The 18065-nt window shown below is 41.8% G+C and overlaps 1 protein-coding gene across 1 annotated transcript in view; it reads left to right on the plus strand.

Annotated features, from left to right (window-relative positions):
* ryr2a (ryanodine receptor 2a (cardiac)) overlaps window positions 1–18065 on the plus strand; it is a 769474-nt gene that overhangs the window by 662943 nt on the left and 88466 nt on the right. The window contains exons 77-80 of the mRNA XM_087991236.1: window positions 4796–4849; window positions 14022–14121; window positions 15672–15751; window positions 17654–17730. Of these exons, the coding sequence (XP_087847362.1) occupies window positions 4796–4849; window positions 14022–14121; window positions 15672–15751; window positions 17654–17730 (311 nt within the window). The remainder of the gene's footprint in view (window positions 1–4795; window positions 4850–14021; window positions 14122–15671; window positions 15752–17653; window positions 17731–18065) is intronic.

The following is an 18065-nucleotide window of genomic DNA, read 5'->3' on the forward strand; positions in this document are numbered from 1 at the left end:
CCAGGCAACATCCTGGTAAACCTCCTCTGCACCCGTTCCAATGCCTCCACATCCTTCCTATAGTATGGCGACCAAAACTGCACACAATATTCCAGATGCGGCCGCACCAGAGTCTTATACAACTGCATCATGACCTCAGGACTCCGGAACTCAATTCCTCTACCAATAAAAGCCAGTACGCCATATGCCTTCCTCACCGCACTATTTACCTGGGTGGCAACTTTCAGAGATCTGTGTACATGGACACCAAGATCCCTCTGCTCATCCACACTACCAAGTATCCGACCATTAGCCCAGTACCCCATCTTTTTGTTATTCTTCCCAAAGTGAATCACCTCACACTTAGCTACATTGAATTCCATTTGCCACCTTTCTGCCCAGCTCTGCAGCTTCTCTATATCCTGCTGTAACCTGCCACATCCTTCCTCACTGTCAACAACTCCTCCGACTTTCGTATCATCCGCAAACTTGCTCACCCAACCTTCTAACCCCTCTTCCAGGTCATTTATAAAAATGACAAACAGCAATGGTCCCAAAACAGATCCTTGCGGAACACCGCTAGTGACGGCACTCCATGAAGAAACTTTGCCATCAACTACTACCCTCTGTCTTCTTCCATCCAGCCAATTCCTAATCCAAACCTCCAACTCACCCTCAATGCCATATCTCCGTATTTTCTGCAGTAGCCTACCATGGGGAACCTTATCAAACGCCTTACTAAAATCCATATATACCACATCTACCGCTTTCCCCTCATCAACCTCCTTCGTCACCTTTTCAAAGAATTCAATAAGGTTTGTGAGGCACGACCTGCCCTTCACAAAACCATGCTGACTATCCTTGATCACATTATTCCTATCCAGATGTGCATAAATCCTATCCCTTACAATTCTCTCTAAGACTTTGCCCACAACAGAAGTGAGACTCACCGGCCTATAGTTACTAGGGTTATCCCTACTCCCCTTTTTGAACAAGGGAACCACATTTGCTATCCTCCAGTCTTCTGGCACTACTCCTGTAGACAAAGAGGACATAAAAATCAAGGCCAATGGCTCTGCAATCTCCTCCCTTGCTTCCCAGAGAATCCTAGGATAAATGCCATCAGGCCCAGGGGACTTATCTATTTTCACCTTTTCCAGGATTTCCAACACCTCTTCTCTACATACCTCAAAGCCATCCATTCTACTTATTTGTGACTCAGTATTCATATCGACGACAATGCCCTGTTCCTGAGTAAATACTGAAGAAAGGTATTCATTCAGTGTCTCCCCAATCTCTTCCGCCTCCACACGCAACTTCCCACTACTATCCTTGACTGGACCTATTCCTACCCTAGTCATTCTTTTATTCCTAACATACCTATAGAAAGCCTTAGGGTTTTCCCTAATCCTACCGACTAAGGACCTTTCATGTCCCCTCCTTGCTGCTCTTAGCTCTCTCTTCAGGTCCTTCCTGGCTACCCTATAACTCTCCTAATTATTAGTTCTCCTAATAAAACTTGCAAAATGATTTCCAATACTAACATGGGCAGGGCTACCCTTTAAACATGATGTCAGCTCCTGCGTAACAATTAGGTCATAGAAGCTTCACAGTTGCCTTCTCTCTTTGACACAATCCAGCAGCAAGTCCATGCCATCTGCATTCATGACTCAACTGCCATGAAATCCGGTTCAGACATCCCAAAAACCTTTAGGCTCACTTCTGATGCCACAGTAATAGGACTAAAGCCACCTCAGTGTTTTCAAGTATAATATAATATTCGAAAGGGATAAATGTAAATCATTACTAAAGGTTCTAGAGTTGGATTCTTCAATACGATGAGCCGAGAGCAATTTTAACCCCTTGTTAATAAAAACAAAAGGAAATGGAGACTGTAAAAGTTGAATAATTAGCCAGCATCAGTATTTACAGTTGAAGAAAAGGACAACATGCTAGATATCCCAGTGGAGCTAATATTGAGCAGGGACAGTGACTGACCAAAATTAATGTCAGCAAAATAACAGAATGTCATGATAACAAAGGGTGACAAATCCAATTAACATGACCAAATTTCAATCTGAAGGTGTTAAAGGAAGTAGCCTGCAAAACTGTAATGTCCAAGGTTTTCTCAGTTTGAGAATCATTCCTTTGGGTTAAAAAGTTGAGCCATGTTATTCTGACAGTGCCAGAGGGAAGGTATAAGAGCCACATGAGGACAAGAGTGATAATTGAATTTGTAATTCGAGTGCCTGCCAGACTTGGAGGTCTTCAGCAGGCAAGAGCAGTCATGAACTACTGTAATTTCCATTGCTATATCTCAGAAGGATAGGAGTGAAACCAATCTTTACACACGTATGTAAGCATTCCTTGCAGGAAAACGCATTTCAAACATGCACCTTCCTGTCCAACAGCCATTGTTTCAGTCTGATCCTTTTAAATTAAAATAAAACTTTATTTGAATGTGTTCACAGCTCTGTGGTCATCACACCCTGTGATGGAATGGGAACTCAGACCTCCTGGTTCAGCGGTATGGACATTGCCACTGAGCCACTAAATCCTCTCTTTTTACAGGGGCTCCAGTGAATCCTTGGTTAACATCCACTACTTGCATTATTTAAATGCAGTTAGTGTATAATTAGCAGAGGAGGGTCCTCTTATGGCTCAGTGGTAATGTCCCTACCTCTGGGTCGAGAGACCTGGGTTCAAGTCCCACCTGCTGCAGAGGTGTGTAGTAACATCTCTGAACTGATTGATTAGAAAAATAGCTTTAAAAAATGCAGTTAGCAGTGGGGGCTCTTGTGATGCAATGGTAGTGTCCCTACTCTGAGCCCGGAGATCCAGGTTCAACTCTCACCTGCTCCAGAGGTGTGTAATAACATCAGCAAACAGGTTGATTAGAAATATCTAGAATTAGGAATTAGACTGTGTAGTAGGAGGAAAGCAGCGCTGGTTTGTATCATAAATGTCCAGGACAGTCTTATACAGCCACAGTAAAGTAACCTGAGGCACTGCAAGGTATGTGCCTGCCAATCCTGAAACTACTGCCCCACCCAACCAGCCTCCACCAATCCTAACCTATCCCACCAGTCAGTAATCCTGCCATTTCACTCATTCCCATTGCTCCTTTTCAACTCTTGTCATATTAGGCTGGTGTACACTTAGTGGTGAGAAATGACAATGAAACTTAAAATACAGTTTATTCTATGGAAGCATATACAATACATTTGACAAATTGACATCCTAATGAACACCCAAATACTTCCCATTGTGAAACTACAAACTCTTTCTTTTTCTTTTCCTGTTACTTCTATCCCTTCAGCAGAGTCAGAGGGAGACTGCTCATTCTTTTGCTTTAATTACTGGTGATAGCATCCTCGAGGCATATGCCCCCAATGTCTTTAGTGATGTGCAGTGTCTCTGGAAAGGTTCATAGAACCTTTGGTGTTATTCTGGAATAGTCTTTTTCAGCAATGGCTGTCAGCATCTATGCCTAGCCACACAGAGTTTGGATGATCCTGCTTCCTCCATTATGGCTCCCTGCTGCTGTCTTCACCTTCAGCATCTGCTCAAGCACCCACCATGTGGTGACCCAGCTACCTTCACTGAGATGTGTGTTTCTGAGCTGGTGGATGGTACACATGAGCCTTGTGACTGTGTTTCCTCAGAGTCCATTACACTCAAGCTCTTCTTGTAGTGTCCCCGACATCCCACTTGAAAGGTTCGTGCCCAATGAAAGATATGAATTAGAAATGACATGGGGAAAGATTTCAAACTTTTCACTGGGCAGACATCTCTTCAACATAATGATTGTTGCATGGTATTTACTTCTATTGCCAGTTAGCTGGGAGACTCCTATTTTGTTACAATTATGAAGATTAGAAGAGTATTTTGTTTAGGACTTGCTGAGGGGTGACCTTATAGAAGTTTATAAAACCATGAAGGGCATGGATAGGATAAATAGCCAAAGTATTTTCCCTGGGGCAGGGTTGTCCAGAACTAGAGGGCATAGGTTTAGGATGAGAGGGGAAAGATATAAAAAAGACCTAAGGGGCAACTTTTTCACACAGAGGGTGGTATGTGTATGGAATGAGCTGCCAGAAGAAGTGGTGGAGGCTTTACAATTGCAACATTTAAAAGGCATCTGGATGGGTATATGAATAGAAGGGATTTGGAGGGATATGGGCCAGGTGCTGACTAGATTGGGTTGGGATATGTGGTTGGCATGGACAAGTTAGACTGAAGGGTCTGTTTCCATGCTATACATCAGTATGACTCTATGACTGTGCCCAAAAGTTGGCTAAAATGAAGGGAGTCATGTGACTATTCTGAATCCGACCTGACAAACAAGCCTTGTTGAGTTGAAAAGCGTGGGTGCTGGAAAGGCACAGCAGGTCAGGCAGCATCCGAGGAGCAGGAGAATCGATGTTTTGGGCATCACCTGTTTGTTAGACTTGTTTATCTGCTTAAATAATGCAATGCTGTTAATGCTTAAAGAAATTAAACTCTTGACTGTGAATCTCTGGCTCTTGCTGCTTCTCACTTTGTATTGTCAATGATAACACTTTGAGATGTTCTCTCTATTTGTTGTGTTTTCATGGCTCTCTGTTGCTGCCCCTTTTGCATTGGTGCATTCGGTTCCTGAACTTGTAGTGTCTGAGTCAAAGGTTTTGCAGCAAGAAAGAGATGCAGTTGACATAATGGACCAGTTTTGAATCAGAGGTCAAAGTTCATATGGAAGGAAAGTAGCCATTTACAATGTCTCATGTTTTAAATTGAAGTTCATTTTAACCAGACATTTACTTTTCTTTTATGGCAGAGCTGTCATGTAGAAGAAGATGAGGACGGCGAGGAAGAAGTCAAAAGCTTTGAAGTAAGAGTTTCCACGATTAGTCTTTCAGATGATACATATCAGAATATTTTGCATAGATTTCATGTCTAATCTAATTTCATTTTGTAGACCTTCTTGCTTAACGCCAAATGCTTTGAGCTCTCCCCCTGTGAATTGCTGCTTATTTTATATTGAATCTGATGTTCAATTTCAGCAATACACAGTTGATAAATTATGAGAAGCTGGAATGCGTATGGTGACATTTGTTTGTTAGTTTGATGTCTCCATGTAGAACCTTAGTTCCTGAGGCCACACATCTCCTTCTTGAAATTAGATTACATCATTGTCAAATCTGTAATCTTTTACACCACTTTTTCCTCATATATATAATTGAACCATCACTGGATACCAGTCAGGACCAGAAAGTCATCACATGGATGGTAAAAAGTAAGAATGATCAAAGAGTTGCAAAACAGATCCTTTACTCGTTGAGTCTCTGTCAAGGTGTAATCTAATGCCAATGTTTAGTAACAATTTGCATGCTTTATGTTAATATCCAAAGGTAATTATAACCCCCAACTCCACAGTCCCTTAATTTGCTGTTCTTAAGGTTGCAGTAGTCCTTTTACAACCACACAGCATGGGTTATCGATAAAATAATAATTTAGGAATTGCTTTTAGGATGATTTAACTTCCAAAAGATAAATTTGACTTGGTACTGGAAGAATAACTTCTAAGTCCTATTACGTTTGTAAAATCAGGCTGAAGATTGTTGAGATGATCAGTTTGGATTGCTTTGATGCATCCTGTTATGCTTTCTAAAATGTAGCAAGGAATTTGACATTTTTACATATTGGTTGCCACAAAAAAAATCTATTGACATACAGATTGACAAATTGTCTACAACATTGACAGTTAGGCTAATAGAACACATCCAGGTGAAAACAGTGACTGCAGATGCTGGAAACCAGATTCTGGATTAGTGGTGCTGGAAGAGCACAGCAGTTCAGGCAGCATCCAAGGAGCAGCGAAATCGACGTTTCGGGCAAAAGCACTTCATCAGGAATAAAGACAGAGAGCCTGAAGTGTGGACAGATAAGCGAGAGGAGGGTGGGGGTGAGGAGAAAGTGGCATAGAGTACAATAGGTGAATGGGGGAGGGGATAAAGGTGAGAGGTCAGGGTGGAGAAGGTGAAGCGGATAGGTGGAAAAGGAGATAGGCAGGTAGGACAAGTCCGGACAAGTCATGGGGACAGTGCTGAGCTGGAAGTTTGGAACTAGGGTGAGGTGGGGGAAGGGGAAACGAGGAAACTGTTGAAGTCCACATTGATGCCCTGGGGTTGAAGTGTTCCGAGGCGGAAGATGAGGCATTCTTCCTCCAGGCATCTGGTGGTGAAGGAGCGGCGGTGAAGGAGGCCCAGGACCTCCATGTCCTCGGCAGAGTGGGAGGGGGAATTGAAATGTTGGGCCACAGGGCGGTGTGGTTGATTGGTGCGGGTGTCTCGGAGATATTCCCTAAAGCGCTCTGCTAGGAGGTGTCCAGTCTCCCCAATGTAGAGGAGACCGCAACGGGAGCAACGGATACAATAAATGATATTAGTGGATGTGCAGGTAAAACTTTGATGGATTTGGAAGGCTCCTTTAAGGCCTTGGATAGAGGTGAGGTTGGAGGTGTCAGCGCAGGTTTTACAGTTCCTGCAGTGGCAGGGGAAGTTGCCAGGATGGGAAGGTGGGTTGTAGGGGGGCATGGACCTGACCGGGTAGTCACAGAGGGAATGGTCTTTGCGGAAGGCGGAAAGGGGTGGGGAGGGAAATATATCCGTGGTGGTGGGGTCTTTTTGGAGGTGGCAGAAATGTTGGCGGATGATTTGGTTTATGCGAAGGTTGGTAAAGTGGAAGGTGAGCACCAGGGGCGTTCTGTCCTTGTTGCGGTTGGAGGGGTGGGGTCTGAAGGCGGAGGTGCGTGATGTGGACAAGATGTGTTGGAGGGCATCTTTAACCACGTGGGAAGGGAAATTGCGGTTTTTAAAGAAGGAGGCCATCTGGCGTGTTCTGTGGTGGAACTGGTCCTCCTGGGAGCAGATACGGCGGAGGCGGAAGAATTGAGAATACGGGATGGCATTTTTGCAAGAGGTAGGGTGGGAAGAGGTGTAATCCAGTTAGCTGTGGGAGTCGGTGGGTTTGTAAAAAATGTCAGTGTCAAGTCGGTCGTCATTAATGGAGATGGAGAGGTCCAGGAAGGGGAGAGAGGTGTCAGAGATGGTCCAGGTAAATTTAAGGTCAGGGTGGAATGTGTTGGTGAAGTTGATGAATTGCTCAACCTCCTCGCGGGAGCACGAGGTGGCACCAATGTAGCGGAGGAAGAGGTGGGGAGTGGTGCCGGTGTAATTACGAAAGATCAACTGTTCTACGTAGCCAACAAAGAGACAGGCATAGCTGGGGCTGATACATGTGCCCATGGCTACCCCTTTGGTCTAGAGGAAGTGGGAGGATTCGAAGGAGAAATTGTTAAGGGTGAGGACCAGTTCGGCCAAACGAACGAGAGTGTCGGTGGAAGGGTACTGTTGGGGACGTCTGGAGAGGAAAAAACGGAGGGCTTGGAGGCCCTGGTCATGGCGGATGGAGGTGTAGAGGGATTGGATATCCATGGTGAAGATGAGGTGTTGGGGGCCGGGGAAACGGAAGTCTTGAGGAGGTGGAGGGCGTGGGTGGTATCTCGAACGTCAAGCCATGTGACCTCCAAGTATGAAATGTTGGATGAAAATGTTATGCCAATTCCTCTACATATTGCTCCAAAGTTTTACCTCAGTAAAATAAGTATAATGCTAACCACCATATTGATGGACAAATCACACAGTTTTAGATCCAGGCAGAAATGTAGTTAAGCGTTGTTTACATCCCAGCTGCTGATATTACTGGACAATCAGATCTAACACTGAGACCCAGATTGATGGTCCATAAGTTTTATTTTGTTTTTTGTTTACCACAGAGCTCAATGTAATCATAGACTGCATATCTACTTTTAATAAAAGAACACCAATGTTTAATACAAAGAGAAAAATCTGAATTATGTTACAACTGACAAAACCTATTTGAGCAATCTCGTTACAAACATCCAGAAGAAAGATTCATCCCTGTGATCCCAGCAATAGCCTGACAACCACTCAAACCACAGTAAAGAGTCATCCTGTTCTCCACACTAAAGCTTCTTGCTCAGCTGATACAGCTATAATCGGTTTCTTTTCAGCAAACTGCTGTGCTTTCACTAGATGTAATTTTCTTCAATTTTTGTCTCTCATGACACCTTAAAAAAATTATTAATTCTGCTGTTGCACCCAGCCCCAGTGAGATTCCTCAATTTGCTACGGTTCCAGATGGAATACCCAAAACCGTTAAGCTCCCATGTGAGCAGGAATGAAACATAGAAACTCAGAGCAGGTTTAGACTATTGGGTCCTGTGAGTCTCCTCCAACATTCAATATGATCATGGCACAGTGGTTAGCACTGCTGCCTCACAGCGCCAGAGACCCGGGTTCAATTCCCGCCTCAGGCGACTGACTGTGTGGAGTTTGCACATTCTCCCCGTGTCTGCGTGGGTTTCCTCCGGGTGCTCTGGTTTCCTCCCACAGTCCAAAGATGTGCAGGTGAGGTGAATTGGCCATGCTAAATTGTCCGTAGTGTTAGGTAAGGGGTAAATGTAGGGGTATGGGTGGGTTGCGCATCGGCGGGTCGGTGTGGACTTGTTGGGCCAAAGGGCCTGTTTCCACACTGTAAAGTAATCTAAAACCATAAGCACTATATCTGACTCTGTCTTGAAAGCATTCAAAAACCTTAATTTCTTTCAGTGATAGATAATTCCACAGACTCACCACTGTCTGAGTAAAGAAATTCTCCTCCTCTTGATCCTAAATGGTCTGCCCCAAATCTTTAAACAGGTTTTCAAGGTTCTGGACTCCAGGGTCATTGGGAACATACTTCCTGCATTTACCCTGTCGAGTCATGTTAGAATTTTATAGATTTCTCTAAGATTATGAGATCCCTATAGTTAACAGACAACTATGAACTGGCTCCTCTTCTTTATTCACCCACCTCCTCTGATGGTCACAATAAGATTAATTTTAAAACGTTCCTTTCCCTTGTGATTACCTTTCTCCCAGACCCAAAAGGAGGATTAAACTAACCATTTTCGCAGGCTTTTGTGAGTCGACAAAGAGTAATTTATTAATATCTTTATGCAAGAGGAATTAGCTCTGTAATTAGAAATAGGAGATGAATCTCTAAAAGAGGTTATAAAGAAACATATGTGGATCAATCTCTGAATTGTTAGCAAAGGGTGGATAGTCAAATTTGTGTCCATTGCAGTAGAGGTTGCCTATAGCCTTGACATTCCTAGTTGATTGGTTGGTTTTTTGATCCTTAGTTTAATAGATTGGTTAGTATTCTTTTTAGAGTCATAGGGTTTTACAGCATGGAACAAGGCCCTTTGTCCTTTCTACTGTGGATGAACTCTGGCATTCCTTTTGTTGTCTTGTTTCCTTTTTAATGGCTGGCAGCACTCGAAGTATGAAGATCTCCCTTTACCTGCAGCACAGGGGTAACTAGGGGATAGTTTTTTTGACTGTGATCTTCATGGCACTTGAATGCTTGAACCCAGGCTGATCCACACAAGGATATTCAATCCCACCAGCACACTTCAGTAGAGTTACATTTGGTTTCTTAACTCTGAACCCGTTTACTGTTTAAAGGGAAAACATAAAATGTGTCCGCCTGACTACTTGCTGTTGAGCAAGTGATTGTCAGCCCTTGTTATCTACATAGGAACAAGAGATCGCAGTCCAGGCTCTTTTGACTTGTCTCATCCACTCCTTGAAGGGCTGTAATTTGAAATTCCCATCATGTTGTAGGTATGACATTCGGCAGTTCGCTCTCTGCAGACAGCCACTCAAATTATATTCACGGGCATTTTTGGCTGCATCAGCCCTCTTTTAAAAAATACAATTGGAATTTGAAAAATTAAAAATATTCAGGATCTAGCCCATGGTCATTGGACAGCTTATTATCCTTTGCATGGCTTCCCTGGACTCATTTTCAAAAGTCTTGCCCAGTGTGTTCTCTTAGACATTCCACAGCCTTCTGCCACTGGGGCTGTCTCCTCAATGACTTTAAATACCTCCCTAGCTCCGACTGCTTGAAGACTGCTAATAGCAGCACATCTGCTGTTAGTGGGCCTCTTCCTTCTGCATTAAACTACTTCCCCCCTCCCCTCTGGTGGTCACAATATTCAAATCCTAAGAAAAGCTTGGAATGATCTTCCATTGGCTACTTGCTGGTCACTCTGTTGAAATCATGTGACTTCTTGTAAATGCTGTTTTCAATTTACGATTCAAAATTAATTTCTGACCCATGGAAAATTGGAGGTGTGATCTTCACAGAACTGAAAGTCTAAGATCAACTTTTCCTCCACTTTAGATCTCAAATTGTCAACAAACAATATTCATATATCATGAACCTTCATAATAATAAAAACTGAAAATTGTTGTCCAAGTTGATACCCTTTGCCATTAATTTTGTGAGAACAGTATCTTGCATTCTGTCTTGAAATGAATGGGCAGAAATTTCAGTACTTGCATATTATGCACAAACTAAGTTCACTACAACAAGTAAAGCTTGAATTATTTAGTCTAAATACCCATTACAGTGGCCTGATAAATGTTAGTTACTAACAGTCAAGTACCCTGGTACTGAAAATGAATTAAACTGTTACAAAATGGAACTCATCTTTTTAGCTTTATTTCTTATGCAATTGAAGCTATTCAAACCTCTATTGATTTGTTTTGTCCTGAACCACGCCCCATTCACCTATTGCCACTAGATTCTCTGACCTGCATTGGATTCCAGTTAAGCCAGCTGCAGTTGTATTATTCTCATGTCTGAAGTTCTCCACAGACTCGCTCTTGCTATGTCCCTGTAACCCTCCAAGATATCTACGCTGATCTGATTCTGGCTTCTTCAGCATCTTTCATTTTGTAAATAGCTCTACCTTTTGGCACCTTGAACTGTCAAGACTCTTATCTCTGGAATTCTCTCTGTAAACAGCTCTGCTTCTTTAACCCATTTTCATCCTTTAAGAAGCTCTTTGAAGCCATGTCTTTAAGCAATTGCTTTTGGCCATCTGCCCTCATATCTCATTAGATGGGTCAATCTCAAATGTTGTTTGCTAACATCCCTGTGAAACAACTGGGGCAATTTACTACATTAAAGATATTATATAAATGCAAATTGTTGTCCTTAAAAAGGATGTAATAGCTTTTTATTTTTTTCTTCTAGTCTGTTTTGTTTTTGCTTCTCTTAATCCAATCTTCTTTTTCCTTCTCTTTATTGCATTTACTGCACTTGATTTGATGTTTCATTCAGTGTCCTAACTTCCACTTTCTGGTTCAGACTCTGCTTCATTCATTTCACAACACTTCTCTAATTGGGAATGAGATATACCCTTGGTTGCCTGTTCTGTTAGATACCAGATACCCTGAAGAATGCATCATGTTGTTTTTACCTCCCACTTGCAGCAACTGCTAGGAATCAAGCTGTTTGGACATAATCTAACCTTTTCAGAGTGGGTCCCATTCATTGATCAGTGACAGGAAAATACATGCCATTAATTGTGGTAGCCCTTTATATTTACAATCGGTGAAAATAATGCCAGTATTACTGCATCAAGCTTCCAAAATAGTAAATTACAAGTCCCAGCCAATTGACATGGTAAGACAAGAAATGATGCTCTTCACCTTTCCCTCACCACCCAAAGAGAGGGGAATTTAGATGCCCATTCACTTTCATATGTTTCCTCACTCTTATTGTCAATGATCTTTACAGTTGAGAAGTTGTACCTAATGTTCTTTCGAATGTGCTGTTGTGCTCTGCATGAAGGCAAGTCTTTGGCACACTGCCTTGGTGGTTTTATCTTCAGCGATAGTTTGCTATTGCCTACCGCTTTCAGGGGTGAAAGCAAGGAAACAGATACCAAATCTATCTCAGCCAGAAAGGGACTTGTACCCTCACTGTTCGCATTATTCTGAATGAACTACATGCTAGTCACCTAGCCAGCTGTGCTCATCACCTCCAATTACTTAATACAGACTGCACCTAAATATAAATGGACAGGGTTGATGCAGGTAGGGTGTTTCCCCTTTTGAGGAGTCTCGAATGGGGGGTGGTGTGGTACAATTTAAAATAGAGGGGATGTCACTTTGATGAGATTTTTGTTAATCAGAGAAGGTTGTGGAATTTCAGTCTTTGAGTACGATTACGGTGGAGATTACTAGATTCCTGATTGCCACTGCTATTCCAGGTTACTGGGATGAGGTGGGTAAAAGGCACAGAAGTGTTCAATCAGCCATGATTTTGTCAAACAGCAGGGCAGGTTTAATGGGCTGAATGGCCCAGTGCTGTTCCTGTGTTCTTAAGGGAGGAGTAAAAATAATTGAAAGAAGGGAAGTTGCAAAAAGTAGCAAATCCATCCCTTTAAGGTGACAAAAGGAATGCTGCAGCTTTACTGAAAAATAAAAGACTTATGAACTGACAGAATTTTGTTTTCTTTCACTGTGTAGCTACTGAGGAAGAGGTTGAAAATGAAGGCAAAACTGTCAGATTTTGGCATGGCTAAGTGAAGCAAGGCTGCCCTTTTACTTTGCACTCCCATTTTAGATTGATCACCATTTTCTTCCAGACAAGGAGTTTTTATTTGCTACATGGAAATGACAAAAAACTGATTAATTTTGTTTTTGCAGCTTGATATAATCAAAGATTTACGAAACAAATTTGGCAGCTTCTGGGAAACGACTCTGGTAAAACAAAAAAAATAAAGAAAAGAAAACAAACAAAAACCCACTAATTGTTCTGTGTTAGTGTCATCTACAGTATTTCAGTAGTTTTTGTTTCTAATCCATTATCTTTTTCATTTGTGTCCTTTTTTCCTTTTATCCCCTCTATTTTATATATAGATAGATTCCTGTAAAAGCCTTTTTTTTAAACCTCTTCCATCTGAATTTTTTGTTCTTTCAGCGTGTTTCTGAGTAATTCCAATAGAACACAAAGGCAGCAAAACCAGCTTCATGACGACCTGCTTTTTGCTGCTGCTACTGCTGCTGCTCCTCATAAGCCACACATGTCTCCCAAAGTTTCTTTTGTCTGCACATGATGCAGATTTAATTGTTTCACACCCCCATGTGTTCAGCTTTCAGCCGTGCCATTGAACGCCCAACGCTGCTGTACTCTGCAGGGCTCTAGACTGCCTTCTGTTGGTATCCAACTTTGTCCCATCCAAGCTGCGGTATCCTCTTTATAGCTGACTTGCAGGCTTCAAATCTACCAGGAATTCGGATTTGTTCATCCACATTTGCGTCAGGGGTCTTGTCAAGCCTGTTTCCATCCTCCACCACTGGAAAAGACCTGCTGTGATCTCCCTCACAGCAATTATATAATGGTGCATTTGGGAGCTAACAATGCCCTTGAATTAGTTGCTTGTTGTGATTTGGCTGAAACAAGGATGACACACTCTTTGGACATGTATTCTGTCCCACACTAGCCAAATTCAAACATTTTGGGATTTGGAAAATGCTTAGTCAATACAAGTCAAAAATGTTTGCGCCTTCTTTCATCAACATTCCAAATCACGCTTGATTAATAACCTAAGATTCCAAGCACATACTGAGCGTGGCTATTCTGGAAGTTGTGAACCACAGTGTGTTGGTGTAAACAGGCTTAAAGTGCAGCAAGTATTTTCTCACATCATCCTACAGCAAGAAGATAAAAGTTTCTCTAGTCTGCCCTGCGAAAAACTGTGTTTGTTGACATTCCCGTACACGACCTAAAGAGAATGCCAGATTCCTGCTAGAAAGGGCTTTATTTTGAATCAGTTCATTTGTTTGTGCAATCTCCTCAAAAAAGGATACTCCAGCTCTAAGATGGTTGAAGGAACTAGCATGACTATTGAAAAACAGTGAGGCAGACGTCTTGACCTCATGTGTCAGCCTCCTGCAAAGATGGACTGCATACAGGTAACAGCAAAGTCGAAATTCCAGTGTTAGGCCTCAAATATGTATGGCCTGAGAAGTTAGCATAGAGCCCTAGGTTTGAAAACAAGCAAAGTCTTCTTGTTGGACAAAAGAAAATGCTTGATTTACCTTCATTTGATTACCTGCCTTCTATCTCTTCAGGAGAAGGAAATGGAGAAGCAAAAGCTTCTGTATCAGCAAGCGAGACTCCATGACCGAGGAGCTGCTGAGATGGTTCTGCAGATGATCAGTGCCAGCAAAGGTAAATGAACTAAGGGTTCTATGGAGCTTCACTGTTAAAAAAAAACCTATCTTCAACCAAAGCAATTCCCAGCACCCTATGAAAAGGCCATTAACATACCAGTGTCAAGGGTAATGGCCCTAAGTTATGAATTAAAATTCCATCAATAGAGGATGCTGTAATTCTGAAATAAAAACTGAAAGTGTGGAAAAAAACTTAGCAGTCTGACTGGATCTGTGGAGAGAACAAAACAGAGTGAACTTTTTAAGTCCAGTATAAACTTTTATTGGAGATAATGGAACTTCCTTTTATTGAAGAGGACTAAACTTTTGAGATAAAAATGTAGATCATGCCACTACTGACAGAAATGAATAATTCAATTGTAAACTATGACAAAAATAAAGAATTTGATAAGAATTTGGAAGGATATTATTAAACATGCTCATTGTAAGCAAGTGTAGGTCAAGGGCAGCTAAGAGAGTTTCCCTAAACTCTGATCAAAGTTCCTCCTGAAATGCAGTTTGTCCACTAAAACTGGTCAGGTAAACATGTTGAATGGAAGAAAAATCTTTAAAGGTTCAGAGATAATCTTTCCTTTTCAGGCTGTTTCCTTCTTCAGTTATTTTTCTGTTCCTCGCTGTTCAAAAAAAACCACCTAACCATTCTAATCCCATTTTCCAGCACTTGGCCCACAGTCTTGTAAAAGTTGGCATCACACATGCACATCAAAATACTTCTTAAATGCTTTGAGCGTTTTTGCTTGTATCACCCCTACATGCAGTGAGTTCCAGATTTTTTGTGAAAAACCTTTTCCTCACATCTACTCAAAATCTTCTGCTCTTTATCTTAAATCTATGCCCTCGATCATTGATCCATCCATCCATCAAGGGAAAAGTTTTTTCCTCACTCCACTATCTCCGCAGCTCATAACTTTATACAGCTCAATCATGTTACACACACTCTCCTCTACTCCAAAGAAAAGAACTGCAGTCTGTCCATCTCGATTCATATCTGAACCTCTACGCATGGGCAACATCCTGGTAAATCTTCTGATCAATATCTTTTTTATTATTACTTGTTTTCACAAATGTTCTGCCACCCAGATCCCTGCTAGTTCCCTTTTGTCATTTGGTGATTTGGATTTTATTTAATTTTCCTTTAAGTTGCTACCCTGCAGTATGAGACATTTCAAGAGTTTTTTGAGAGAGGTCCCTGTGGTAAGAAAATTCTACAATGAGACCTTGATCTTCCCATCTTCTACATCAGTTAGATTAATCACTAAATTCCTTGTGGATTTGTTCTGAACATATAATTGTTACTTTCTTGCTGAATCTTAGATTGTTGAATCCACCTGCATTGTAATTTCTGAAAGCCCAGAGGTGAAATGTTTAACATTGACATATTTGCCTCATAATGCTGTGAAATTTGCTACCAAAACTATAAGAATAGAGATTTAAGGCTATTGCTAGCAACCTCGTGTCATTGCTCAATCGTGGACCCGCGATATTGTACCGTTGTTTAACATGGGTTTGTAAATAAAAGTATTCAGTAATTGCTGTCATTTTCCTTAGGAGAAATGGGACCAATGGTTGCATCCACTCTAAAGCTTGGGATTGCTATTCTAAATGGCGGAAACTCAACAGTTCAACAGGTAAGTTAGACTGAATACCAAAACAAAGGACTGATGATGAATCTGTACCAGACATTGATTATACCACAATTGGAGTCTAGAAAACAGTTTAAATGGGTAACCTTATAGAACATAGAACATAGAACAATACAGCACAGAACAGGACCTTCGGCCCACGATGTTGTGCCGAACATTTGTCCTAGCTTAAGCACCCATCCATGTACCTATCCAATTGCCACTTAAAGTTCGCCAATGATTCTGACTCTGCCACTCCCACAGGCAGCGCAGTCCATGCCCCCACCACTCTCTGGGTAAAGAACCTACCCCTGACATCTCCCCTATACCTTCCACCCTTCACCTTAAATTTATGTCCCCTTGTAACACTCTGTTGTACCCGGGGAAAATGTTTCTGATTGTCTACTCTATCTATTTCCCTGATCATCTTATACACCTCTATCAAGTCACCCCTCATCCTTCTCCGTTCCAATGAGAAAAGGCCTAGCACGCTCAACCTATCCTCGTACGACCTATTCTCCATTCCAGGCAACATCCTGGTAAATCTTCTCTGCACCCTTTCCAAAGCTTCCACATCTTTCCTAAAGTGAGGCGACCAGAACTGCACACAGTACTCCAAATGTGGCCTAACCAAAGTCCTGTACAGCTGTAACATCACTTCACGACTCTTGAATTCAATCCCTCTGCTAATGAACGCTAATACACCATAGGCCTTCTTACAAGCTCTATCCACCTGAGTGGCAACTTTCAAAGATCTATGAACATAGACCCCAAGATCCCTCTGCTCCTCCACCTTACAAAGAACCCTACCATTAACCCTGTATTCCGCATTCTTATTTGTCCTTCCAAAATGGACAACCTCACACTTGGCAGGGTTGAACTCCATCTGCCACTCTTCAGCCCAGCTCTGCATCATATCTAAGTCCCTTTGCAGCCGACAACAGCCCTTCTCACTATCCACAACTCCACCAATCTTCGTATCATCTGCAAATTTACTGACCCACCCTTCGACTCCCTCTTCCAAGTCATTAATAAAAATTACAAACAGCAGAGGACCCAGAACTGATCCCTGCGGAACTCCACTTGTAACTGGGCTCCAGGCTGAATATTTACCATCTACCACCACTCTCTGACTTCGATCGGTTAGCCAGTTTTCTATCCAACTGCCAAATTTCCCTCTATCCCATGCCTCCTGACTTTCCGCATAAGCCTACCATGGGGAACCTTATCAAATGCCTTATTAAAATCCATGTATACTACATCCACTGCTCTACCCTCATCCACTGCTCTACCCTCATCCAATTTGAAGTACCTGAGATTGTAATTTACAAGGCAACAGAGATCAATCTCAGAGTTTTACCTTTAATTCCATGAGCTTTCCTGTTAGCTTGTCATCTCCTGAAAGTGGAACTAACCAAATGCCTCTGGAAGTCCATATGAATTGTATCCATAGATATTCTGTCTATTACGTCAGTTTATTTTCACAAACAATTCAGATTACCCATGGTTGACTTGTTATGGAATCCACATTGCGTTTCTCTCTTGTTTATTTTATTCATCTTCAATTTCTCTTGTCCCTTTGGCAAATGATGTGATTTGCAACCTACATAACAAGTATTGAACCACGTTTTAAGGAGCCCTTTTGTAGCTATTGAGTCAGTGAAAGGGATTTGAGCTCTAGTTCAGAGGCAATATTGTTACCAAGTGTGCCATAGGACCTCCATACTTGGTTCTTTGTCTAATCATCTCAAATATATTTCCTTTGACTCATCCTCCATCAGAAAATGTTTTACCTCCTTTGCATGTGATAGATTTTAATAGGAATTGTAATAAGTATTTAATACAGGACAATGGTGCAACTTCTAGTCATAAGTCCATCACTTGAGGTCTGTTTTTAACTTTCTGCAGAAAATGCTTGACTGTCTAAAAGAGAAGAAGGATGTAGGTTTCTTTCAGAGTCTTGCTGGCCTCATGCAGTCTTGCAGGTAAGGTTACCACACGCCCTCCTCCAGTTCATACTTTCTCCCATATGAGCGGGATTTTGGCACTTCCTTTAGTTCATTTTCGACTTCGACAAGTTTTTAATTATTGTGGTCAGAATATGACCAGCTTGAGTTAAATTCGATTCAGCAGTTCACTAATGATCTCACCTCTAGATCATGTTTGTATTGGTAACTCCAGGATTGAGAATGCAATGTTTCATTCTTAAGGGAGTCTTTTTTCTCCAGGTCATCCATGACACAAAACTTGTGTTTGAATCAATCATGTATAGACCCAGAAAAATCACAGATAAAATAACAGCAAGTGAACAATTCATGCT

Source organism: Chiloscyllium plagiosum, unplaced genomic scaffold, assembly GCF_037043375.1.
Source record: "Chiloscyllium plagiosum isolate Xiang-an unplaced genomic scaffold, Cpla_swu_hap1 HiC_scaffold_10, whole genome shotgun sequence".
NCBI classification, from domain to species: Eukaryota; Metazoa; Chordata; class Chondrichthyes; order Orectolobiformes; family Hemiscylliidae; genus Chiloscyllium; species Chiloscyllium plagiosum.